This window comes from Paramisgurnus dabryanus, chromosome 23 (assembly GCF_030506205.2).
Source record: "Paramisgurnus dabryanus chromosome 23, PD_genome_1.1, whole genome shotgun sequence".
Taxonomy (NCBI): domain Eukaryota; kingdom Metazoa; phylum Chordata; class Actinopteri; order Cypriniformes; family Cobitidae; genus Paramisgurnus; species Paramisgurnus dabryanus.
In genome coordinates, this window is record NC_133359.1 from 17352477 (window position 1) to 17379277 (window position 26801).

Genomic DNA, 26801 nt, shown 5'->3' on the forward strand with positions numbered 1-26801 from the left:
CGTGCAAGTAAGACAGGGGGTAAATTTATAAAAATGAGCTTAGTATAGCTTATTTAAACAAATCCAAGTTTTCATCTTATTTATGAATGCTGAATAGGCTTTTTTGCTTCTTTTGATGCTGTAGCCTCTGGTAGAAGTGAATATACCTCCGCTTCTAGTAAGTGATATCCTTTAAACTTTAAATGTTTCACTTTTTTACATGTTTCACAAGTATGTATAGTCTTTTTAATTTTTAAATATTCATTTTATTTCCAGCATCTGAAGAAAATGTGGACACAACATCACAAAGTTCATGAAATCTGTATGGCATGAAGTTACAGGAATGAAGCGGCCATGTAGGTTATTTGTGTTTATGGTTTGTCATGTCTTCTATTTTGTATGATGTTAATGATATGACATACCAGGGTGAAATCCAATTGGAAATGATCATGATCATCCCTATGTCTATTCCCTTCAAAGATCAAAACTCTTGATGTGTCAACTCTAGAGGGAGTTGCGCAGTTGTGTCTCATACTGTAACTAATTAAAATAATGATTTTTTTCAGAACCTCTTCTAGTGATGACAGCACTCCCTTAATGATAGCAAAACATGTCAGCATGAACAAAGAGCCTCTCTCCTTTCTATCTTTTTCATGTACCGATTAGTTTCTTCTTTCTGTGCTAGATTATTTAATAACCCTTTCTTAGTTATGGAGTGTAAAAGTTTATGTTTTGTTACACATTATGTGGTGTTCAGCACTTTCCTTTTACAATTTACCATTGTTTTTAATAATCACTGTATTTTACTTAAGTGAAATTGAGAAAAGCATATTCATTAAATATTTTAGTATTTTGAAGTGAAGTGAAAGTGACATGTTTGAACAAGTACTGCTTTGTCTATCTGAAAAGAGCCAATGAATATTGGCAATGCAGTTTTTGCATCTGCTGGCGATGCCCCGCCGGGCAAGTATAAAAAGGCAGCAAGTGCTCTGTATTATCAGTTTTTCATTGAGGAGCCTGTCTCAGCAATGGTACAGCAACCGTGGGGACAGGACTTTGACGTCTCCGTTCCCTTCCTTCAGGGAACGAGGGTTACATCCGTAACCGAGACGTTCTCCCTTTTAGTCGGTCACTCTGACATCACTAGAAATGAGTTGTTATAACTTATACACTTCATTTCATAAGTTGTAGCAACTCATCTCTTGTCAAGATAAATAATAGTAAGTTAAAATGGCTTGTTGACCGAGTTGATTAAACAAAAATTTTAAAGCAGCAAATAATCTTTTACAGTGCACACTGTTTACTATATTATCAAGATGTCAATTACAAAATACACATTATAAACTATTTCTTGAACACACTACTGTTATTTTCTCACTTTATACAAAAATAGAGCCTTTATGGTTAACCAAATGACTTTTCAGATAAAATCTGATTAAACAAAAATGATGCTTTTCATGTCACATCAGAAGCAGAACAGACTGGAAACTAATATTGTTTGTAAAGTATCTGTTGTGTTTAACCAGTTTCAGCCGAAAGCCAGTCTGTGATTTCTCTCTGGTTTTCAGACACCCATCTTATATTGGCTTTTGTTGTCTCAATGGCCTGCTCCAAAGCTGCTGTCGCTGATCCAAAGCCCGTCTCTGAATTATCAATCTGAAACTTCACAAGCTTTTCACATGAGAAACAGAAATGGATTAGACAAATCACTTGTTAACATACCGTTCTGTATTTAACATGAGCTTAAAGTACCAAACTGGTACAATGTTATTGTATTATATAAACAACTGAACAAGAATACAGTATGTATTGACTGTGAAAATTTTTGAAAACCCACACCTGCTGAAGTTGTGATTCAGTCGAAAATGTTTTGGTTATGCCACTTATAAGACTGGCAAAGTTAAATGAACCCACGCCGTATCTAAGGAGAGAAATCAGGTTCATCCTGTTTATCATTGTTTTTAAAGCAGTGCTTCTCAAAATTTTTATTTTGCGACTCACTTAAGGTATAATCTATCTTGGGACCCATCAACATATTTTTAAATGCAAGTATAAGAAAAATACACATTTACCTCTTTTAAAATTGAGGAACTTTTTGTCATTTTATTGATGAAATTTAATTTTTCTAAATAATTTAATATAATATCATAATCATTGTTATTTCTAGTCATTAATTGCACTAAACTGTCTCATTCACCACAACAGCAAAGCAACTTTGCACGACCCACCTTATCCCACAGTTGGAAAACCCCTGCATTACAGTATTTAAAAAAAAAGTGTCACAGAAAAACTCACTCTGTGAACATGTACTTCCAATTATTTTTAACAAATTCCCAAGCCGACATTTGACCATCTGGATTGTTGGCAATATACACAATAACAGAAGTGGCGTCCTGTTTACGGATCATTGATGCATTAAGTGTGTATCCAAGGTACCTTTATAGAAATAAAAATATTACTTTGTAATTGCATGTGAGGATTGATGTTTATTTTGGTTAATAATCTTTTAACTAAAATAAAGAATGCAAACCTTTCTAAAAGCATGTTATTTTTAGTACAAGCCAGAGAAGTCATAAGTTTATCGCCTTCGGTTGCGATGGTGGCCTCCTTAAACATCTTCCAACCAAAGTCCCACTCTTCAGTGCCACCTGCTGCAATGGCACTGCAGTACACTGTAGACCTCAGGTTAGGATGAATCCTTCATAACAGATACACTTGGATTAGATCCATGAAATGTAATGCATGACCATAAGCCTATAGGCCTTAAGATTAGTTTAAAACATAAAGTTGTCTATTTTCTCTTTTTTACAAAACCTAACTGCTTTAAAAGGGGGAAAACTCACTGGTTATGGTCTGGTTTATCCATCCACTGTTTGTACCACCCTGAGGTGAGACTTTGACACCCATCCACACCAGTACTGCAGGCCACTCTAATGGCGTTTACCTGGTTGTACCTACAGAAAACAATAATGTGCTAAATATTTATGACTTGACAGTAAATTATGCAGATATGAAAAGTTTTATTGTATTACGAACAAAAATAAAGTTATACATGACTTACTGGTCTGTATGCCTTACGGGTACATGTGACCAATCCTCAGTAATATTTTTAAAATGTGTAAAAAGGGGCGTCACTTGCTTTCTGAGGTAGTTCTACAACACAAAATTGTCAAACACGTGTGACCCTGTCTGTCAAATCAAGCCTAAAGTCTTATAATCTAATTATGAGATTAGAAGGATCAAAGTTTGATATCAGTCACCTGACATGACCTTACTCAGACAATATTAAAGATATCAAGGTCACTTTCATTTTACTTTACTTACACTTCACTTTGTTATATTTTTACAGAAATTTTCTTTACATTATGTAAACTGATTTTATGTAAAAAAAAAAAAAAACAGTAAATCACAAAATATAACTGGGTTATATTATATGTATGATATGTATAATATATGTACAGTATGTATAATTTAACACAAAAAACATGATAACATAAATTATAATAAATAACATAATAAAAAACATGTGTTTTATATATATATATATATATATATATATATATATATATATATATATATATATATATATATATATATATATATATATATATATATATTATATATATATATATATATATATATATATAAATTAAGAATGAAGAACAGACCTGTAAAAGCTCATAGACAGCAGTCTGTGTAAACATGAGGTAGAAATAATCCAGGTTGTTGAGAGCCGACTGCCATGGCATATATTCTCTTTCTTGAATTAAGTATTTTGTAGATCTTAGTGCTAAAGTGATAGAAACTATCTTGGCCCTTAAAAAAATAACAACCTTTTTATCTATCTATGCAACTCATTAAAAGACTACAATTTAGATTAAAATGAATAATAAATCATGTCTTTATACCTTGCGAGGTTAAAAGCATCATCCACTATCTGAGCCCTGTTGATAACTGGGATGACCTGGAAATTAAAAAGAAAAAATTGAGCTAAACAAAGCCATTGTGATTCTCTGTGATTTCTGCACTGTAATAAAGTATTTAAAAAAGTAAGCTACATAGTTGCCTTAAAATTTTGAGTTAATTCAAATTAAAAATATTAATCGACACAAAATTTTTACCAAGGAGCAACCTTCCAATCTCTCTGATGAAGCAAAAACAGACTTAAACTGCATTTCATCAAAGGACTGCTATGGCTCCAAAAGGGAGTCAATTTCCGTTGACCCCCATGTTAAAATGCCCAAATAATATCTTAGCAGCCTGGTACAAAAGTGTTTTTGGTCTATATAGCTAATTTTGCCCTTGTGAGTGGGGTGAATTTTTTGGTAACTCATCCGTTTCAATTATATTAAGCCTTAAAGTTCTGCATAATTAAAGGCACGGCCGCTTAAGTGATAGGTGGATTGCTGCTGCTGGCCGCTCGCCCACATTCTGCCTATTTGGCCATTTTCGGTTGTCCAGGAGTGAAAGCGGTGACGCGTTTGCCAAGATGGCGCCGACCGCTCTGTCCACTATTGGTTTCAAAAACAATCTTCAGAAACCTACGGTTGACATCACAAACACTACTTCCATGTTTTATACAGTCTATGTACACAATTTTTGGTGTTAACTAATAATAAAGTTGAATTAACTCAACATTTTAAGGCAACTATATAACTTACTTTTTTAACTTGAACCAAAAAATCATTTTTTATAGTGTGTAGTTTACAGACCTCATGATTCTCATTCATTTGATTCAGCAGACGCTCCCAGTTTACAGTATCATAGTTGACTCTGTAATATCCAGTGACGTTAAGATTGACCAGAACCCACTCACTGCCATTAGTCATCATTTCACTGTTAAGGGCTGCATATAGAAAGATGGACATATATATATATATGATAAAGAAATGTGTAAAGACACACTTTAGCAACAAATTTTTAGCTTCGTACCAGTTTTTCCCAACAGCCAGATCCGTGAGTGCTCCGTCCCCAACTTCATCCAGTTTATAGGCACAATCCATTCATAACTATAAAGATCAGCAAACGACATTGTACTGAATAGAAAAAGACATAAACTGTAACACTTTATACTCGGGTAGAGAAGATGAGGCCTACTTAAATGGAGATGACGGCCTCTCCACTACAGATTCTGGATCCAGAAGGAAGTGTTCCTGAGACACTTGACCAGTTAAAGTGTTGACCGTGACCACTGGGAAACCCATCTGAAATACCCAGCGGTCCATTATGCCTTTGACACTTGAGGGAAGAACTACTCCAGTCTTATTAACTGCCTAAGTGAGAAAGTTATCATTCAGTGTGGTGAGTCACTTAACCACTAGAGAGCAGCACTAACAAACTTTATGAGTGGTGATAGACAATAAATTAATTGTGTTGGTATATTGGTGTATTGTCTCATCCAGAGGCGTCATGCCCATTCAAACTGCGGGCACTCGGTTTTTTGAGCCAAATGGATTTTGCATGCAACCTCAATTAATCTGTTACTTGTCTTTTATTCTGTTAATATGGAAAATATTATTAATTCTGTGCTACATCCTTGTCACTTTTCAGAGATTGCCATTTTGATAGTGTTTTGATCGTGTTATTACTTTATTCTGGCTGCAGGCGCTGCAGTGGACCGCGCCGCAGACGTCATCAGCTTCTGAGCGCGCTCACGGGCTCTTTTGTTGCCGCTGCATTTTGCTATCTGAGGAATTAAAACGTGTAAGGACGCTCACAACATTTCCAAACCCCAGTACGGTAATGTGCAGTTAACCTCCTCTGTGTAGAAAATGTATGGTTTAAAATGTGACCGTCTCAAAGTAATATTAGTAGAGATTTCTAGATTCATCTTCTTGGTACAATGCCAAAGTTCGCCAGAGTTCACGGGGGCGCGGAATCACACATGCTGCTCAAATGTGAGGTAAAATTGAATCCGTTCCTCTACTAATTTTATCTAAACATATTTTTTATCATTATTGAACATTAAACTCAATCACGTGGCTATAGCTTATGTTATTTTCGTTGTTTATATACTTTATGGATTTAAAATTACATTAATTTTATAGGATAATGCAGTTGTGCAAAATGCATTAATGACACAATTAAACAAAGCGTAAATAAATAAAACATGCCGTTTCAGATGTAAATATAATGGCAATATGTAATTATTCCGATTGAATATATTTGATATGAAAGTTATAGTCAAAACTTTTATTTGGAAGTTTTTGTATGAATGCAGGGGTCTTCAGATTGTTAGAAATGTAAGTGCCATGGAAAAGACTGAAAGCTATATAATATTTCGTTTGATATCTGTGTATGCATGCACAAATTTCTGTAAGCTGTGCACACTGTGCCCCCTTAAAAAATTGGTGCATGACGCCCCTGCTCTCATCTCATATCTTGCTGTTAAAAAGTAACTATATTTTACCAAAACTCAATATACTATACCACCTGACCTAATAGTAGGTTTTAAAAATTCAATACTGGATATACTCACAGTTTGTAGGTGTTCCCACAGGTCTTCGGCTACTGTGTTTTGATAGGCAAACTTGGTAAGATATGTCTTTTGGGAAATAGAAAAGTTTGTTAGCTTATTCCTCATCATTGAAATATGATGCAATATAATCATATAATAAAAAACTCACATTAAGTCCTTGGACAAACACAGGTTCGGTAAGAAAGTCTGACAGCATTCTCAGAACGGACGCCCCCTACAGATAAAAACAGAGTACAACACTTTATGACTGCACCCTATCACTGCTCTTCACAGAAACAAGGCCATCATAAAAAATATCACCATTGATCAAGCATTGTAAACCTTGCTATAGGAGACGACGTCAAACTGCTCAGTGATCTGTTCTGGTTTTATAATGTCTTCTTCCTTAGAGGAGAGAGGGTGCGAGGAGGCCAAAGCATCCACGGCAAAAACACGATGTACATCTTTGAGGACGATCAGATCTTTCTGGGAGAACGGTAAGAGAGACACATAAGTATCCAAGCCACCGGAATGAAAATACAAATGCTGAAACAGCTAAAGAAATGATCCTTATAGCTGTCACTGGCACAGAACCCTTTAAAAGGTCCCAATATGTACCAATTAGTTACAGATACTAATGTGAACGGTTTAGGTGCACATGTTTTATTTTTGAAAAACTACCCCTCCAGTGATAGCTAGGGACCATTTCTTCTGATAGTGTAGGGAAGTAAAGCAAAATTGCTATTGGTTTCCATTACAGATGTCAATATGAACCATCAGCTGTTTACCATTAAAGCCATTATAAAATTCCTTTAAGTATATTCATGTGTTTTCTGGGTCTTATTCCAGTCGGATTTAATAGGTTTCTATTCTTTTCCATCTGTCAGGTGACATCACAGCAATAAAAGCTAATTACATTACCAGAAGAAACCCACAGAGACCATTATATAGTTTCGATTAAAAGCAATACTTTTATACAACAACCCATTACAACAATTAAATCGTTCCATTACGATTTCTATTATGGTTCTGTTGTTTGTTTCAGCAGGGTTTGTCCTGTAAAAGTTATTTTAATGAAATAATACGATACATGTTTTCAGCTTTAAGATGGCAAGAAACATTTATAGTTATTTAATATTCAAAATTATTGTCCAGCAATTGCCGTGACAAAAGTTAATTTTCCTCAAAATGTTAATAAACACTCACCACATTCCAGGATGGTTCGGCAAAGTCTGCACCAAGATATGATACGTAAGATGCAAAACCTTCATTCAGCCACACTTCATTCCACCAGCGCAGAGTCACAAGGTTCCCAAACCACTGACCATAACCATAAGCCATAATATTACACGGTTACACAGGTATCAAGGTGAATGAAAGTCCACACCATCAGAAAAAAAATGTCAAAAATGGTCCATAGCTGTCACCCTTTGAAAAAGTACACCTAAAGAGTTCATATTAGTACATCAAAGATTTGGTACCCAATGTATAAATATGACCTTTTTTAAGGGGGTACTGCCCCAGTGACAGCTAGGGACCATTTTTCTGACAGTGTATAATATAAATACAACTCATATGCATGTACCATGTGAGCCAGTTCATGGGCTATGATAGTGGCTGTTCTCTCCTTGTTTGCATTTGAGGATATGACTGGATCATACAGAAGGTTTGTCTCCCTGTAGGTCACCAGACCCCAGTTCTCCATTGCCCCAAAATAGAAATCAGGCAAAGCAATCTGGTCTTTAAAGACAACATCGTAAATCAAACAAATGTGTGCTTAAGGTGTTGGTGTATGTAAATGTTTGGTTATATACCAATGGAAACTGACTAATTTGGATCTCTGCTTGACAATTCTTCAGCAGGTTTAATTGAAGTTGATTATGTTTATATTGGATTTATTTAATTTTATCCTATTAACTTGAACCTCAACATATACTCACCTAAAGGATTATTAGGAACACTAATACTTGTGTTTGACCCCCTTTCACCTTCAGAACTGCCTTCATTCTATGTGGCATTGATTAAACAAGGTTCTGAAAGCATTCTTTAGAAATGTTGGGCCATATTGATAGGATAGCATCTTGCAGTTTATGGAGATTTGTGGGATGTACATCCAGGGCAAGAAACCAATTTAAAATGATTCGATCTTTGTGACCTGGTGCATTATCCTGCTGGAAGTAACCATCAGAGAATGGGTACATGGTGGGCATAAAGAGATGGACAGAAACAATGCTCAGGTAGGCCGTGGCATTTAAACGATACCCAATTGGCACTAAAGGGACTAAAGTGTTCCAAGAAAACATCCCCCACACCATTACACCACCACCAGCAGCCTGCACAGTGGTAACAAAGCATGATGGATCCATGTTCTCATTCTGTTTACGCCAAATTCTGACTCTATCATCTGAATGTCTCAACAGAAAATGAGACTCATCATACCAGGCAACATTTTTCCAGTCTTCAACTGTCCAATTTTGGTGAGCTTGTGCAAATTGTAGCCTCTTTTTCCTATTTGTAGTGGAAATGAGTGGTACCCGGTGGGGTCTTCTGCTGTTGTAGCCCATCTGCCTCAAGGTTGTGCGTGTTGTGGCTTCACAAATGCTTTGCTGCATACCTCGGTTGTAACGAGTGGTTATTTCAGTCAAAGTTGCTCTTCTATCAGCTTGAATCAGTCGGCCCATTCTCCTCTGACCTCTAGCATCAACAAGGCATTTTCACCCACAGGACTGCCGCATACTGGATGTTTTTCCCTTTTCACATCATTCTTGTAAACCCTAGAAATGGTTATGCGTGAAAATCCCAGTAACTGAGCAGATTCTAAAATACTCAGACCGGCACGTCTGGTACCAACAACCATGCCACACTCAAAATTGCTTAAATTCCCTTTCTTTCCCATTCTGTCATTCAGTTTGGAGTTCAGGAGATTGTCTTGACCAGGACCACAATCATAAATGCATTGAAGCAACTGCCATGTGGTTGGTTGATTAGAAAATTGCATTAATGAGAAATCGAAAAGGTGTTCCTAATAATCCTTTAGGTGGTAATTATATATGTTGTCTTAAATACTCATACTGCACTGTCAAAAAATGGTCTAAAATGTCTGTCACTGGGGCGGTAGGTACCCTTTTAAAAAGTGCACCTTTGCATCTAAAGAGTTCATATTAGTAGCTTAGCACTGTAAAAAAATTATATCAAATCAACATATATTTGTATGTTACTTTAACATTTCAAACTAAGTTAAATAATTTCAACTTGTTTGTATAAATTAAGTCAACCTCCACAAGTCAAAACTTAGTCAAAAAATAGTTGGTTGTTTTAACTTCATGCTGAATTCTTTGTGTACATATTGGTACCAATTACAAATGTATACGTATCTGTACCTAAATACATATCATGAAAATCTGACTTTTTCCATGTTTAAGTGCTATAATTGGGTCCCCAGTGCTTCTTACAACTATTTATTTGACATCTTTAAAAAGTCTTTTTCAAATGATACTGTATGTCCTAGTGACAGCTGGTGATCATTTTTTGGCCATTTTTCTGACAGCGTGTAATTATCTAAAATGAACTTCATGAGATGGTTTAGATGTTTAAACATACCTGATTTAGAGAGTGGATATGATACGTTGTAATATTTTTCAAAAAACTTGAGAATCGGCCCAGTTTTATTTAGGGCATAATCACCGTGGCCGTCGACGATGGCTTTGTTACGAGCCCATATCCGTATCTGTTCAGCAAACATAATAAAGTCACATGAACTGCGAGGAACGTTTCCTCGGTGCATTCTGTGGTCAATAAATCTGAGATTGTTATCTTGTGCAAAGCTATACAAGCGCATCTAAAAGTTTTATTGGTCATTACAGCTCTAAACATTTGTTAAATATGAAAGGCAATTGCAGGCAATACCAAAGTGTCGTTCACTGATGTAATATGTGCGTAGTCACAGACAACCAGCGCCAACAGATAGGAGGACATCTTCTTTGTTGGTTCAAATGTTGTCACTGTAACAGCTTGGTCATCGATAATGGTGTCCACTTTCTCTAAATAGGAAAGTACAACTTTGAATGTAAATGTTTTGCTTAATATTTTAATTCTTTCATTCATTAATTTATTTAATTAACTCTACCTTAGCATCTTAGCATTGTATAGATCAAGGTTTTCCAAACTGGGGTTTGTGAACCCCTGGTGGTAATTGCAGGAGGTTCGTGAATTGTTAAAACAATTAATTACAATTAAATCATAAAATGTAAATAAATCATTATAAAATAAAAAATAAACACTTACTTACAAAAAACATATATTTTATTTATTTAAAGGCGCAGTGCACCATTTCTGAAAAGCGCTTTGGAAAAGAGAGTCGGACCGACAACCAAAACACACTTGTAGCCAATCAGCAGTAAGGTGCGTGTCCACTAACCGACATCGTTGCCTGGGTTGCGTTTTATTGGGGCGGATCTATCAACAGAAGGTCCAGATTCTATTGGGATAGGGGCGTGTTTGTTTAGGTGATTTCAGATATCAACATCGGCTTTCAGAGATCATGCACCCAGCCTTTAATCTCTGGACAGATAAGTTTATGTACAGTGGTGGCTGTTGACTTCTCTTCCAAGGGGCGCACATTCAAAATATGTTATTGGAGTGTCATGTGTGTTGCTCGTCATGTCAAAATATGTGTTAGGTGCATCATGCGAATCTATGTGCATCATGCGTCATGTCAAAATATGTGCCTGCTGCACACGCGTCGAAAGGGTTTATGATAAAAGAGACGCTTACGTTCACAAAATACTCAAAATTTACTCTGATTACACATGTGATTAAACAAGTATCCGGCCAACGCGAGCGTCTCTTTTATCATAAACCCCTTTGAAGCGTCTGCAGCAGACACGTATTTTGACATTACGCTCGATGCACATAAATTTACGTGACGCGCCGAACATATATTTTGACATGATGACGAGCCACGCATGATGGGCTAAATACATGTTTTGACAAGCTTCACATCACGCGCCATCAAAAAATAAGTCACTGGCCACCACTGTATGTACCAATGAAAGAAAATAATTAAATGAAGGTCCCATAACACTCAGGGGGCGTGCACAGCACCCTTACGCAAAATTAACCATGGTTTTACTACAGTTAAAACCAAAAAAACAGGGTTAGTGTGGTTAAACCATGGTTTTGCTGATAGTAATCAATACACCAAAAAACCATTGTTATTACACTTTACAACAATAAAACCATGGTTCATTTTCGTAATTGCAAAGCTTTTACGCCCGCGGCCGGCGCATGTTTTCAATTGTTTCCGATAGAAGCGCAGCGATTTTTTTTTAAAACAGCCAGCTGCTGGCGTTTTTTTCTGTGCTGAAAGCCGGCACTAAGCGTTTTTTCCGCGCTCAGCCCTGAGCATCGAGAGTTGAAAGAGATTCGGTGAAAAGCTCCGCAAGTTCAATGTTAGTTCTCACACGGCCGTCCAATCACTTTTTGGCACACCAAAAAATTTTTACGCAGCTAAAAACGTCTGGAGGACGCCGATTGTCAGCTGTTTTTTCAGCTGAACGCCAGCTTTCTACAGCTGAGTGCTTTGGTAGCTGTGATACTTGTCCCTCCCCTCCGCTGTTATTGGACATCTGTGTGAGAACTGACATTGACGAGTGGAGCTTTTCACCCAAAGTTGAATCTCTTTCAACTCTCGATGCTCAGAGCTGAGCACAGAAAAATCGCAGAGCTCCGGCTTTCAGTGCGGAAAAAAGCTAACTGCTGGCTTATTTGAAAAACGCAGAGCTTTCAGTGGAAACAACTGAAAACGTGAGCCGGCCTTGGGCGTAAAAGCTTTGGTGTGCACGCCCCCTTAATACCTTGGTGGAATACTACTGATAAAAACTTTAAAACAAATGAAAAGTAAATGTTTTTGAAGTTAAACATGCAAATGCTAAATTATCTAAATATTAACCTAAAATGTCAGGGGTACTCCAAGTATAAATTTAGGTTAAGGAGGTTCAGCTGACTAAACAATTTTGAAAACCTCTGGTATAGATGTTACAATGTTAGATGAAAGTACTTAAAAGTAAAAATACTGGTTGGATAAAATATGACAAACCCAAGTGTTGGGTTTAAATTAACTTACAAACTTTATCTACCATAAGTTAAAACAACCCAGCATTTTTTATAGTATATCTTATGACAAGATCTCTAGTAGAACTGACCGATTTCCATGCCATTGGACAGAGCCACCGTTTCTCTTTTATGGATGAGAGTGATGTGGAAAACAGCTCTCATTGCAGGTTCGTCGAAACATGGGAAGGTTTTGCGGGCATGTGTGGGGTGCATCTGACTGGTGGCTACAATCCTGCAGAAAGTTATGTACACAGCATTCTTAAAAAATAAGATTCCTTAAAGTTTCTTTGTTGGGCTGTATAGTAAGGACTGTAGAAAGGTAAAAGAAGAACCATTGACTAAAAGGTTATGAGGAGAACCAAAAATGGCTTTACAATGGCATCACTCACTGCAAAAAAAACCTTTTAAACTTTTATTTTTAAGAATGTAAGATTTGGTAGTAGAATGGTATGCTGTAACATAAGGTTATGTTCACACTGTCAGCCTAAATACAAGTTTTGTGCATATCTGATCATATTTAGCAAGTATGAAAAGCAAAGAAATCTAATAAAATCTGATTTTTACAAATGCATTCATATGCGGTTTGAAATCCTATTCAAATTTCAGGAAGTCCATTTTAGTTCTGATTTAGCATAGTTTTTTTCTTATTTCACGTTCTCACGCCACAAGTCATTGAAAAAGCAAGGTTGTATTGTTGTCGATGCGCCAGTAAAGACCGCCTAGTCCTTCCAGAAAAATGCAGAGTTTTTTTGATCACGATCTTGCTGCACGTTTTCTTAAAAAATGCCATAGAATTTTTGGGATATTTATGCAATTTTGTGCGATGAAATTTTAACTTGCAAAAACTGTTTTCAGCTTTTGCAGCTTTTCAATGATGTGCATGTCACATAATCACGTCACTTCATAACGTTCCCATGGCAACAGGCGGCATGGCTGCACTTGTGTGAGGTAAATGCAACATTTTTCAACTTTCTGCTAAGTTATATGTGATTTTTGCTACGAAAATGTAGGGATTGCAAGCGGCGCATATTTTGCGCAGGGAAATCTGCAATTCATGCTGCGAAAGTGCGGCGTATTTGAAAAAATGCGTCCCCCGTATAAATATGTGGACTTTGGCTGATTTTGCGTTAAATCATGCGATCGCATAATCGCATTTTTCTGGATATAAAAAATCAGATTTGGACTAAAAATAGTCTATGGATTATTAATATGCCGATTTGGTACACAGACAGCATCTATTTCCCATCAATAAAAAGTTAAGCGTGTCAAAGTACATATATATAATGTATTCCATTGTGTACACAGACACTGCCAGTAAGTAATCTTCCTCTTTTATTTCATGGTACGAAGGTTACACTGACATGAAGCTATTGAGAGTCTCATCAAACAAACACATGACCAGCCAAGTGGCCTTAATACTTGATAGCTTTATTCCCCATATGTCACCTGAGAGTTAAAACTTTAAACTTTGAGCTTTTCAGTGCTTTTATTGCTATGATATATGTTGACTTTTTAAAAATGAGAGTAGGACTTACTTTAGCTCTCCATTTTCATAATACTCACTCCTGTAGAAGCCCGCCAGGTCATCTGCAAGTTCACCCACAAACTCTGTGTAAAGCACATAAAACTCTCCTGCGTTCAGTTTGCCGTTCAGTTGAATGACAAGATATTGCATTGTCTTCTGCAGCCAGGTCTTCTTTATCGAGGGCACCGCTGTGGTACCGAGTGTAGAGAGTTTAGCCAGATGTCCATCCACTGAGGTCAGGTTTAGTTTATTGGTATGAATAAGGATGAGATCCGTCTCTCCCGCACATTTAAAGACAACGCTAGAATTTCCGGTGAAGACAAAGAGGCCATCTGTGTTCGGCTGGACTCTGGGCCATAAAGTGATGTTGTAGTAGTCTGGTACCAGTGTGTCTGGCAGACGGTAGCTGTCCCACGGTTCAACAGGAGATTCTGGAGAACGAAGAAGCTGAACTGTCCACAACCCAACTATGGTGGCAACCGATGCAACCCCGAGAAGAGTGCACCCAGTGCACATCGGGGTGACACGGATTCTCTTCATGTTGCCTAAAACATTCACCACAGGTCAGCAAAGATCGGACCAAATTGTGAAGAGTATTTCATTTAAGTCTTTCTCTCCTCCCAAAGGTCATAATGGCTTATCTATTAACATGTAGACAAGCCAGTGAAAGAATTTGGTAATAAAGTGCCCTGAGATAATATATTATTATAGCATGTATCTCTCCTGACATGTTTACGCAGCCATTACTCTTAACCAGAATGTGCTGCTGAGAATCGTGGGAAGTTCGTGTTTTTGTGCGAAGAACAAACACGGCAAGGCCGTTCAGATTAATGTGGAGTTTTAAAGGTTGAATTATTTATGGGCAAAATGTTTTTACTGCATGCTGTTATTGCAGATTGGTTGTTAGGTAACACTTTATTTTGAAAGTCCACTGTAGACATTTTACTAACAATAAGTAACTTTGCAACTTCTTGCCACCTACCAGTCAGAGTATTAGTAGACTGTCTGATTAATATTTACTGACACTTTATTGTGATTACCCCTCAACAGTCTTTCAACTGAATATGAGATAGTTTGCAACTACATAATTTAACCCCAGTCCCTTCCCTACGCCTAACAGTCTACTAAGGTCCTGTCCCAAATGGCGCACTTCATGTGGACTTTCGATCTTGTGGCCTTAATTTGCACGTGCTCGCTTAGTCTACAAGTCCGTAGGGTGTCCCATCTGTCATTTTTACACTCTGAAGTGTGCTCATCAGCACCCCCTTTGCATCCTTAATGGGTGAACCTGCTACAGGATTCACGCACTTTACCAACCCATGAGTCCTTGCAAAAGAGCAATCAGATGGGAGGAGTTCTTCACTTCTTATTTCCGGCATGACGCTCGAGTCCGTCCCAAAATACGACTCGGGTGCACCCTCGTGGACTTTCGTCAAGGGTCCCTAAGGTCTGCACTAAATTATGTCATCAAAGTGTGGACTCTGAGGAAGTCCACAAGTCCGGAGTCTGCCATTTGGGATAGGGCCTAAGTAAGTGTTTGTTTCAGAACCTGATGCGTTTTCTCTTTTGGTTCGGTTTGTTTAGGCATATGTGAACATGGCAATCATGCTTGGATCCGCACCAAAACAATCGGTCTGACATCACCTCAAAAGGTGGGCTCAGCCCGATTGCACACAAACTCTGAAGGGGTTTGAGGTAAGAAAGCAATCTAACCCACAGACCAACAAACCAGGCAAATATGATGGGTAATGGTGTACAAGTGGCAACATGTTTTGCAATTATGTTTGGACAAACATGGTTCAGATGAACTGTCCAAAACGCATAAAAAGAAAAAACTCAAAGTTTTGGTCCATTTTAAAACTTTGCCATGTATAAGCGAACTGAACCAAGAAGAAAATGAAGCATTGTAACAAATGTAATTCCTGTTTCGAAATAAAGCACACAGTCTTTAGGTCTGAAACAAGTTTGTTGACATGTAGTTGCAAAGTTATTTGTTACTTAATCAGAGTTAAGTTTAAATTGTTGGGGATATCAATGTAACACAATAAACAAATGTTTTAATTGCATTTTATTAGAACAATTTTTTACTTTTATTCATTCATACACACAGATTGAAAAAAATTTCAAAACCTTTATTAGTTTTATTGAACAAAACACCAAATATTATAAATACCAAAAGTTCTGGAACCCTCTCATTTTATTGAAGAATAAACTTTTTATTTTCATTATAAAAATCACTTTTTTTACAAAAATAATCATGTGAAACTTCTTCATAAGAAGAAAGTACCTCTGGAAAATATTACATATTACATTGATACTGCATATACATCTAGAACATCATGAACAATAAATAACAATTTCTTTTAATGCTCGAACCATCTAAACCCCACCACACCAGAGTTTCTCTCCTCCTCAGACTACAAACAAACCACAGTCAGTGCATCATTCAATTTAAATCGCTTTCTTGAACCAATCAAGCACTGCATCCTTGTTCTGTTTGACCCATTTGATGTTGGCCGCAGTCCTCTCGATAGACTGCTCAATGGCAAGGGTGCCCGATCCAAAACCTATGTCAGCATTATCATCTTTGAACTGCTGCAGCTGTGTTGTTAAAACAGAGAAGTGGATTAAGAATTGTATATGAGAATTTTACAATGGTTGTAAATCACATGGCTGTGTTTCAAAACTTAGTGGGTTCACTATGGTGGGTACCAAAATATGAAAAATGTCATTGACTTTTATCTTCAGTTAAACACAAACAAGTTATTTTATATTTGTAAATTATAAGTTAACTATTAGAGAATATTCATGTGCAAGCGACTGAAAACCCCAGGCGGACGCCAACAGTGGGTGTTTTCCAGCGTTTCTTCAGCTAAGTGCTTTGTTTGCTATAATAATTCTGTTTTGTTTATTAGTCATTGTACGATGCGCTGGTTGGTTATTGTGGTATTTGCCCCACCCCTCCTCCACTGTGATTGGACGGCTCAGTGAAAAGTGACATTAGGCCTGTTCGACCTCATGTGGCGCCGCATGAACCGACATCCGGATAACATTACAGTACCGCGAGAAATATTCGACAGCAGACTCCTCTGTATGATTTCGCGGTATTTTGATGTTATCAACCTGTCGGTTCTTGTTATGCCACACAAAGTCAAAAAGGCCTATGGATGAGCTGAGCATTTCACCCAAAGTTGAACATATTTTAATACTGGGTGCTCTAAAACACAGAAAAAATGCTGACACCCAGCGTGGACAAACCAGAAGCTGCTGCCATTTTTGTAATATGCAACGCTTTCATTGGAAACAATTCAGTGGCGGCTCGTGACTCCTCATCCGAGGGGCGCGAATTCAAAATAAGTGTTCGGAGTATCATGTGTGTGGTTCCCTTTTCCATAATATGTGTCCTGCATGTTTAGAGATCATGTGTGCATCACGTGTTTTGTCAAAATAAGTGCCTGCTGCACACGCATCAAAACCGTTTATGATAAAAGAGACGCTCATGTTACAAAAGACACTCCCTTAACATTAAACTCTGATTACGCATGAGATTATGCGAGTATCTGGCAAACGCGAGCGTCTCTTTTATCATAAACCCTTTGACGCGTCTGCAGCAGGCACTTATTTTGGCAGGACACGTGATGCACATACGATCTCTCAAAACCCAGAACACATATTTTGAAATTACGTACCACACACATGACGGGCTACATACATGTTGTGACGAACTTCGCATCGTGCGCCCTCAGAAAAAGAAGTCACCGGCCGCCACTGAAACAATTGAAAACTTGCGCCGGCCGCAGGCGAAAATGCCTTGGTGAACACGCCCAAGGCATTGAAATTGGGCTTGTATTGCAAATGCTGTTTAAAAAAGCATTTAATTATTCAAAGGATTTGTTTTTAGCCAAATTTTAACTAAACATTGCATAAACCCCAGAATGCATTGCTTCAAACCAACATAATCTCATGGCAATTCGTACGTATTTTACAAGGTGGCTAATTCGTATTAATTCGTACGACCACATTCATGTTTTCTCATGATTTGATTTCGCTCATGAAGTTGAGGTTGGAGTGGGGTTTCATAATTGTTTAATTTCACTTCATAAGAATTGATACGAACTAGCAAACCCGTAAAATATGTACAAATTCCAGTGAGATCAGGCTGGACAAGCTCAGTAAACAAATTTCAAGATTGCAAGCAAGCACAAAAAAAAAATTATTATTATAACTATCGACAGTGGTATCATATATATCATAGTATAATTGTTTTTCCTATTTTCTTACCATTTTCGCATGGGTTTGGGGTTAAACGACTTTCTGTAACATAAAATGACATCTTTACCCAAACCCAACACTAACCCTAACCTTAGGCGACAATTGTTTCAAAATCCGGAAAAATTGTATAAACCAATAGTTAAAGTGACATCCTAACCCCAAACCCACGCGAAAATGGTTTAAAAATAGGAAAAACTATTATGTAACCAATATGTGAAACTGACACGGAAAAGAAAGTCCATGGTACGAACACAGAAAAATGCGTAGATCCGTGACAATGACATGGATAAATGAGCAAAATATTCTGTGACTATATTACGGAACTTTGTGCGATCATGTTGATTAGAATTAGTTGAATCTCTCGAAATGTTACAAATCGGACACGGATCCGTCTTAAAAGGTAACTAATGGTATATAAACAGTTTACTAGAGTTTAAACCTCCAAATGCAGTCCTGGAAAAGATGACCTACCTGTTTCAGTTCATAGTCTGTTGAGAACCTCTTTGTGACACCATTGACCAGATTGGCGAAAGAGAAAGATCCACCTCCATATCTAAAAATGCAGAAGAAAGAGTACATTACAAAACACAGCTATCAAAATATTCAAGCAAATAATATCCTTACCCCTACACTTACTGATTGAAAATGTATTCCCAGTTGGCCCTGACGAAATCCCATGCCAAAGGCTGGCCGACCACATTGCTTGCGATGCTGATGATGGTAGAAGTGGCGTCTTGCTTTCGAATTTTGTCGGCGTCTAAAGTGTATTCCAGGTACCTACAACACAATCAAAGAAAATTATGAAATGTAGTTAACTCAAAAAAACATGATCTTCCGACTTTAGATTTCAGTGACCTCACCTGTTCAATAACCAGGGTTGTTTGGCGCATGCCAACGCACCCCGCAGTTTATCAGCCTCTGATGCAATAGTGGCACTTTTAAACATTTCCCAGGCAAAGTCCCACTCAGCAGCGCCGCCTGCAGCAATGGCGCTGCAGTAAACTGTCGACCTCAAGTTGGCTTTAATGCTGATGCAGAAAATTACAGCAACACATTATAAAAAATTATTACAAATTATACTCAAAATAAAACGTTATCATTATTATTAAACGGACACTCCACAAAAAAAATGCTCATTTTCAAGCTGCGTTTACACCAACCGCGTTAGAGGCGTCAAAATCGCGTCTACCGCGCCTAGTTTGCCACTTGAACAGTTTGAATGCATTTGCACGTCTAGAGCGAAGTAGACGCGCGGAAAAAGCAAGCGTTTGACGCGTGTCAGACGCAAAATCCGCTTCTTGTAGGAGGGGCAAGTGCTATGCGGTTGTCTGTTTGCAAGATGGCTGATGCAGCAAGCAAGCAGGCTCCTGATTGACTAACGTGGCGCGAAAATCCGCCAAATTTACCATTTTTCAACTCAAAATGCACAAAAAGCGTAACGCGGCAGACGCTCAATTCGCGGCTCATCTGTGCCGTGAGACCTCCAGCGACGCGTCTTCACATTGACTTAACATTAAAATCACTGGCGCTTGACGCCTCTACCGTGGCTGGTGTAAACGCAGCATTAGAGTTACACATTTGATTTTTACCATAAAAAAAAAATCAAAACTATTTGGTTCTTTTTTTGCACGATGCTAATGGTCTAATCAGATTTAATGGATTATGCTAAGCTATGCTAAAAATGGTACAGCCAATCCCGGAGATCAGCTGAATGGATTCCAAAACGGTAAAAATCAAACGTTTAACTGTAGGGGAGCTGGAAAATTAGCATATTTTCAAAAAAAAAGTGGAGTGTCTTAATATGATTTAACCAAACTACTCACGGGTTGACATTTGGATTATTCATCCACTCTCTGAACAATGCTTGGACTAAATCTGTACATTTTTTTAACCCAGTGCTGCAGGCAACTCGGAGTGCATTCACCTGATTATATCTGTAGATACAGAAATGCATTTGATATAATATAAACTGTTGTAAAAACAAACTACATATTTAAACATTGAAGACTCATCTGTCTTACTGGTCTGTATGTCCTTGGGCGACATCTGTCCAGTTTGTAAGATCCGTGAAATGGTCAAACAAGGGTATAACCTGTTTACCAATGTATGCCTAGCAATATGACATATGCAATGTTAGCCACCGCTTAAATTCCCATTTTTTGATGTTACGAAAATCCATAGTTATCCAAGTTTACCTGCATGTGGCCGTAAACCTCGGTGCGATCGAACATTAGATAAAAGTAGTCCAGGTTATCCAAAGCTGCTTCCCAAGGCATGTACTCTGTTTCGGATAAAAGATATTTTGTGGTCTCTAGAGCCAATGTTGTGGAAATGATCCCTGCTCTGTTGAAGATAGAGATGAATTTGAGCATTCGCAAAGAACAATGAATTTTATATGATATGTAAGAAGCGATTTATAAATCTTACTTAGCCAGGTTGAATGCATCATCAATTATCTGTGCCCGGTTTATAACAGGAATGCTCTGATCGAAAACAAATGAAAAGCTTGTATTAATACATAATTCAACTACAGTATATTGATTCAAATGTTTATTATACTGTCCATTAAATATTAAATTATTCTTCATACCGCTTTGGATGTCTGGAGAGCGTTAAGTAGACGGTTCCAGTTTTCATTGTCATAGTTAACCCTGTAGTATCCTACCACATTGATATTGGCCAGAATCCACTCATCTGCATTTGTTTTCATTTTATCATTTGTAACTAAATAACAAAAAATCAGGTTAAAGAAATGTAACACATTTGTTCACAATGAAACAGGAATAATGTGCAACACTATGGCAAATGTAATTAGTTAAAATGTTTCAGAACTGACCAGTTTTCTCTAGAAGCCAGTATGGCTCTTGTTCTACATTGTTCTTCGTCCATTGCATTGGTACAAACCACTCATAACTGAAAAACAATTCATTTAATAATAATTATCTGCATTGCAATGGCAGATAAAAATGTCAAAATATGTACCCCAGCTGTCACTCGGGTGGTGCCCTTTCAAAAAGTATTGGCATATATTGGTACCAAATACCTAATGGTATATTAGGTCCTTTTTAAAGGGTACCACCCCATATCCACACTTTACCTAACATTGTGCATATGAAATCATATTTCTCATTTTAGCGTACTTGAAATCTGATTGTCTTTCCACAACAGAGTCGGGGTCCAGTAGAAAATGCTTTTGTGAAATTTGTCCATTCTGAGTGTTGATAGTGACCACCGGGAAGCCCATCTGAAGAACCCAACGGTCCATAATCTCATGCACAGTTTTGGGGAGATTGGTGCCGGTTTTATCCACAGCCTATAATATGTTTAGCATGAGCGCATGTGTGTCACATTTGAACAGATGAAACTGAATAGCATAATACAAATTATTTACTTGTTTCTGGATATAACACTGAGATAATGATACATAACATCTTTAATAGTTAAATGTTACCCGTTGAAGATGGTCCCAGAGGTCAGTGTACACTGTGTTGCTGAATTTGAAATGATCCAGATAAGTCTAAGGAAACACAATACACATAAAAATACAATAAAATGCTTTAGCCTTCATTCTGAAAGCATTTACAATTTTGACTTTACTATTTGTAGTGTAAAACTTACTTTGACTCCTTCAGTAAACACTGCCTCAGTGAGGAAATCTGACAGCATTCTAAGAACCGATGCCCCCTAGAGGAGAGGATGTTTTAAGCTAGTTTATAATCACAGATCTTATTAAATAAAAAAATAAAGACATTACTATCATCATACCCAGTCTCACCCCATTTCGTCAATATTTGACGACACTTGACCATTCGTCATATGTTGACGTGAAGGGTATACCTTTCGCGTCATTTTTTGACGAACTGGGGACTTCAATACTATTACGTCCGTTGCATTCTCTTTCCTATTTTATTACCATTTGCGCGTCGGTTTAGGGTTAGATTTACATAATGACATCCCTACCCAAACCTAACTCTAACCCCAACGCCAGGTGACAACTGTTTCTAACCCCAACGCCAGGTGACAACTGTTTAATTTCGCGTACACTGTTTAATTTCGCGTACACTGTTTAATTTCGCGAACACTGTTTAATTTTGCGTAATCTAACCCTAAACCGACGCGCAAATGGTAATAAAATAGGAAAGAGAATGCAACGGACGTAATAGTATTGAAGTCCCCAGTTCGTCAAAAAATGACGCGAAAGGTATACCCTTCACGTCAACATATGACGAATGGTCAAGTGTCGTTAAATATTGACGAAATGGGGTGAGACTGTGTTACAACAAACAGTGCTTACACTGTACCTTACTGTAGGAGATTGTATCAAAGACTTCACTAATTTGTTCAGGTCTCTGGACATCTTCTTCTTTGGAGGACAAGGGGTGAGATGAGGCCAATGCGTCTATGGCAAAAACTCGGTGCACATCATTGAGAACTATCAGATCTTTCTGTGAGATAGACAATCATGAGAAAAATGTAAATGGCTTTGTGACGATCTGCAAAATTGTAAATAAATTATGCACTATGCGAACACTCACAATATTCCATGTTGGCTCAGCTTTATCGGCCCCAAGATATTCGACGTAGGACGCAAAACCTTCATTGAGCCAAAGGTCATTCCACCAGTTTAGAGTCACAAGGTTTCCAAACCACTAATAATAAACAGAGAGAGAAGTGTTACAACTTAAGACCACTGCGACTTAAGAGTTTAAAACTAGTAAGCAGTGTTGGGTGTAACGCATTACAAGGAACGTACATTACGTAATAATATTACTTTTCTAAAGTAACTAGTAAAGTAACGCATTACTTTTAAATGTACACATTAATATTTGAGTTACTTTTTTAAAAAAGAAATGCAAGTTACTTTTCAGTTTAATTAATTTGATTAAAAAAAATGTACTGAATTAAACTAAACGTAGCTTGACATTTTTGTGATGGAAATATGGTATTTCTGAATGCAGAACTTCATAAAAAACACCTGCAAGGGCTCAGCCAATTAAGAAAAAGTAACGCAAAAGTAACGCAAAAGCAACGTAAGTATTATTTTCCATGAAAAGTAACTAAGTAACGCAATTAGTTACTTTTTGGAGGAGTAACTTACACTGTAAAAAAATTCCGTAGAAATTACAATGTTGTTGCAGCTGGGTTGCCAGAATTTACCGTAGATTTAAATTTATGTTATTTACTGGCAAGAGTTTGTTCAAAGTTAAATAAATTTGAAATATTAACAAGTCTTTATCTTTACAGAATAAAACTATACAATAACAGCCTCATGCAAAGCATTCTGGGAACCAGAAATCATCATCAACCTTTTCTGTTTTATGCTTCAGATTTTGTTTTCCAGAATGTATTGCTTGATGCTGTTTTTTTAGTTTTACTCTGTAAAGACAAAGAATCGTAAATGTTAAATGTTCATTTAACTTTGAACAAAATGTTGCCAGTAAATAACATAAAATGAAATCTACGATAAATTACCGGCAACCCAGCTGCAATTTCTACGGATTTTTTTTTACAGTGTAATATTGTAATGCATTACTTTTAAAGTAACTTTCCCCAACACTGCTAGTAAGAGACACACGATTATACCTGGTGAGCAAGTTCATGGCCAATAATAGTGGCGACTCTCTCTTTGTTTCCATTCGAAGATATATCTTTATCATACAACAGTGCCGTTTCTCTATATGTGATTAAACCCCAGTTTTCCATTGCACCGGCATTGAAGTCAGGCAGGGCGATCTGATCTGTTCAACAGTGGAAGGAATTACAGTAAATAATTGTAAAATAGTTTTCGATCTGAAATTTTTGTGTTTAAAAAGTTGAAAATTGGGAAGGTCATACAATTTTATTTAGCTATATAGTCAAAAGGTCAGTCTCTCACCTGATTTGGGTAACGGATAGGGTGAACTATAATATTCTTCAAAGAATTTAAGAATCGGTCCAGTCACATTAAGAGCATACTCCCCTTGCTTTGAGTTTATGGCTTCTGGACGGGCATAAATTCGAATCTGTGTGGTAAAACAACATGCAGCGTCAGCTTTGACCAATTGGTTTTATTGGTAAATGTATTGATTGTTTATGAAGAGATACATACCAAAGGATTTCCATCTTTTTGTTCAATTTTTTCGAATTCACTGACGATAAATGCCAACAAATACGTCGACATTTTTTCGGTGGGTGCAAACACTGTTTTGGTTAGCGCAACGCCGTCCACCGTAACTTCAGTTGTCTCTAAAATAAAGTAATCAAGATTAAATGACTAATGAAAATTGTTTATTATAACACTGTCAAAAAATATTTGAATCCTCAGAAATGGTAAAATTGTATATATTTTAGTTGAATATGTTTTATGTACCTATGTCCATGCCGTTGGAGAGGGCTGTGGTTCCACGATCATGAAGAACAGTGATGTTGAAAACCGCTTTCATTGCAGGTTCATCAAAGCATGGAAAAGCTTTCCTGGCATCAGTCGCCTGCATCTGCGTCGTAGCCACTATTCTGAACACCAACAAGAAATTAAAAATAAGTTAGTCTTCCAAAAAAGTAGGAACTGACAAAATACCCAAAATGCACCACACAAGTGGAAAATAGATTTAAGATGTACACTCTTAAAAATAAAGGTGCTACATGATGCCATAGAAAAACCATTTTGAATGTAATATCAAAAAAAAAAAACTTTTCGGTTGTACAAACAGTTATTTGTAGTGAAAAACATTTTTTTAACTATTTAAAGTTTTTTTAAGAACCTTTGACAGAATGGTTCTTTAGGGCATCTGATCCTTATATAGCATATTTATTTTAAAAACATTAACGGTATACATCAAAATCTTACTTTTCTACTCCATTAGAATCAATATATACACTTCGGTAGAAGCCACCCAAGTCATCCGCAAGCTCCCCTACGAACTCTGTATGGAGCTCATAGCTTTCCCCGGCGGTTAATTTATCTTCCAGGTGAATCACCATATACTGCGTTTTCGTCTGCATCCAGATGGATTTAATACGAGGAACTGGTTTGCCCCCGGGTGAAGTTAAGGTGGCATCTTTGGTCATGTTTAACTTATTGGAATGAATGAGAATGAGGTCTGTCTCCTCCACACATTTGAAGATGACGCTGGAGGTTCCAGTAAAGATGTACAGGCCGGTTGTAGGGTCCGTCTTCAGTCTTGGCCACAGGACGACATTGTACGATTCCGGAACCAGCGTTTTAGGAAGCCGCCACTGGTCCCAAGGTTCGTTGGATTGCGGCGTCGTCGGAGCTGGACCTGTTGGGGGTTTGGTGGTGGTCACTTCAGATGTGGGTTTTACATCGTTGTTCTTGGCCTTCTCTTGGGAGTAGACCACCGATAGGGCGATGATCGTGGCGACGGCTCCAGCTCCTATCACAATTCCCACTATCCCTATGGTTTTGCTGATGAAGAAACCCTTTGCCATGCTTGAAAGTTACTGTATGACAGGATGCGAGGAGTGAACTGACATCTGAAGAACGCTTTATTTGAGGTTATGAATGATTCCCCTCCCACAAAAATTTATGAGTCATCTATTAACAAAGAGCTGCTCTGGTGCTCAGACGGTCAGTGAGATATAAAAAGTTAACAAAATGTGATAAGACCTCATTGAAACCGCACTGTACAAACTTTTGATAATAAAAGTTTAATCATACGGCTCTGCAAGTCTAATTTTGAATACACTGTAAAAAGTGAAAAGTTAAATCAATGAAAAAAATACTTCAATTGGTACACCTAAAAATATATATACATATATATTCACTTTAGTTGAAAAATTTATGTTGAAAAAGTTTAAGTAATCTTTAAAATTGATCCAACACTTCACTTTTAACAGTTTAGTGATGAATTGCTGTAAGTTACTGTATAAAAACAAGTTACAATTGTTAAACTTGGAAATAGTTTAACAATTTTTTTTTTATTTTGTCATTGTTTACTCATTTATTGAACTGGCATGTTTTTATAATGAAGTTGTTTTGGACCACCATTGAGTTCTAGGATAGAATACTATGGAAGTCAATGGTGCCCCAAAACAGTTTGGTCAAAAAATGTTATTTTGTGTTCAGCAGAACAAAGAAATTTATACAGGTTTGTAACATCTTGAGAATAAATGATTAGAGAAAAGTTTAATTTTTGGGTGAACTATCCCTTTAAACTAATGTAACAACTTGAGTTGATATGAATTATTGATTACAATCTGTTTAATAATAATTTTGCCCAATGCTCAGCAATCCATCAGTAATGTGATTGTAGATTTTAGTTCTTGTGGGAATTATTCTCCAAAAATATATTGCGAAAGTTGTTTCATAATTTTTGCATAACGCATCCTCTTACTGTAATGACAAGTCATACTGAGAAAGCTGTTGTAAACTGATTCCAGAGCAATTGGATTTGCTGACCACAATGTTCAAAAAGCAAATATACAACACATTGTGTAACTGTTACCTAATTGCCA

At 37.1% G+C, this 26801-nt stretch overlaps 1 protein-coding gene across 1 annotated transcript; it reads right to left on the reverse strand.

Annotated features, from left to right (window-relative positions):
• Positions 1–1497: 1497 nt before the first annotated feature.
• On the reverse strand, positions 1498–25797 carry LOC135787728 (aminopeptidase Ey-like). The gene is made up of 40 exons (XM_073813401.1): positions 25174–25797; positions 24697–24839; positions 24436–24572; positions 24223–24349; positions 23931–24085; positions 22883–22996; positions 22649–22792; positions 21966–22031; positions 21799–21864; positions 21488–21660; positions 21184–21260; positions 20938–21071; positions 20775–20830; positions 20543–20690; positions 20369–20457; positions 20171–20281; positions 19208–19375; positions 18984–19124; positions 18819–18900; positions 16536–16676; positions 14086–14639; positions 12640–12782; positions 10343–10476; positions 10037–10163; positions 8022–8176; positions 7643–7756; positions 6779–6922; positions 6606–6671; positions 6458–6523; positions 5077–5252; positions 4912–4988; positions 4692–4825; positions 3888–3943; positions 3648–3795; positions 3041–3132; positions 2823–2933; positions 2510–2677; positions 2275–2415; positions 1819–1900; positions 1498–1650 (listed from the first exon to the last, which is right to left on the reverse strand). The coding sequence occupies exons 1-40, from the start codon at positions 25773–25775 to the stop codon at positions 1498–1500; spliced, it is 5715 nt and encodes a 1904-aa protein (XP_073669502.1). The 5' UTR covers positions 25776–25797.
• Positions 25798–26801: the final 1004 nt, after the last annotated feature.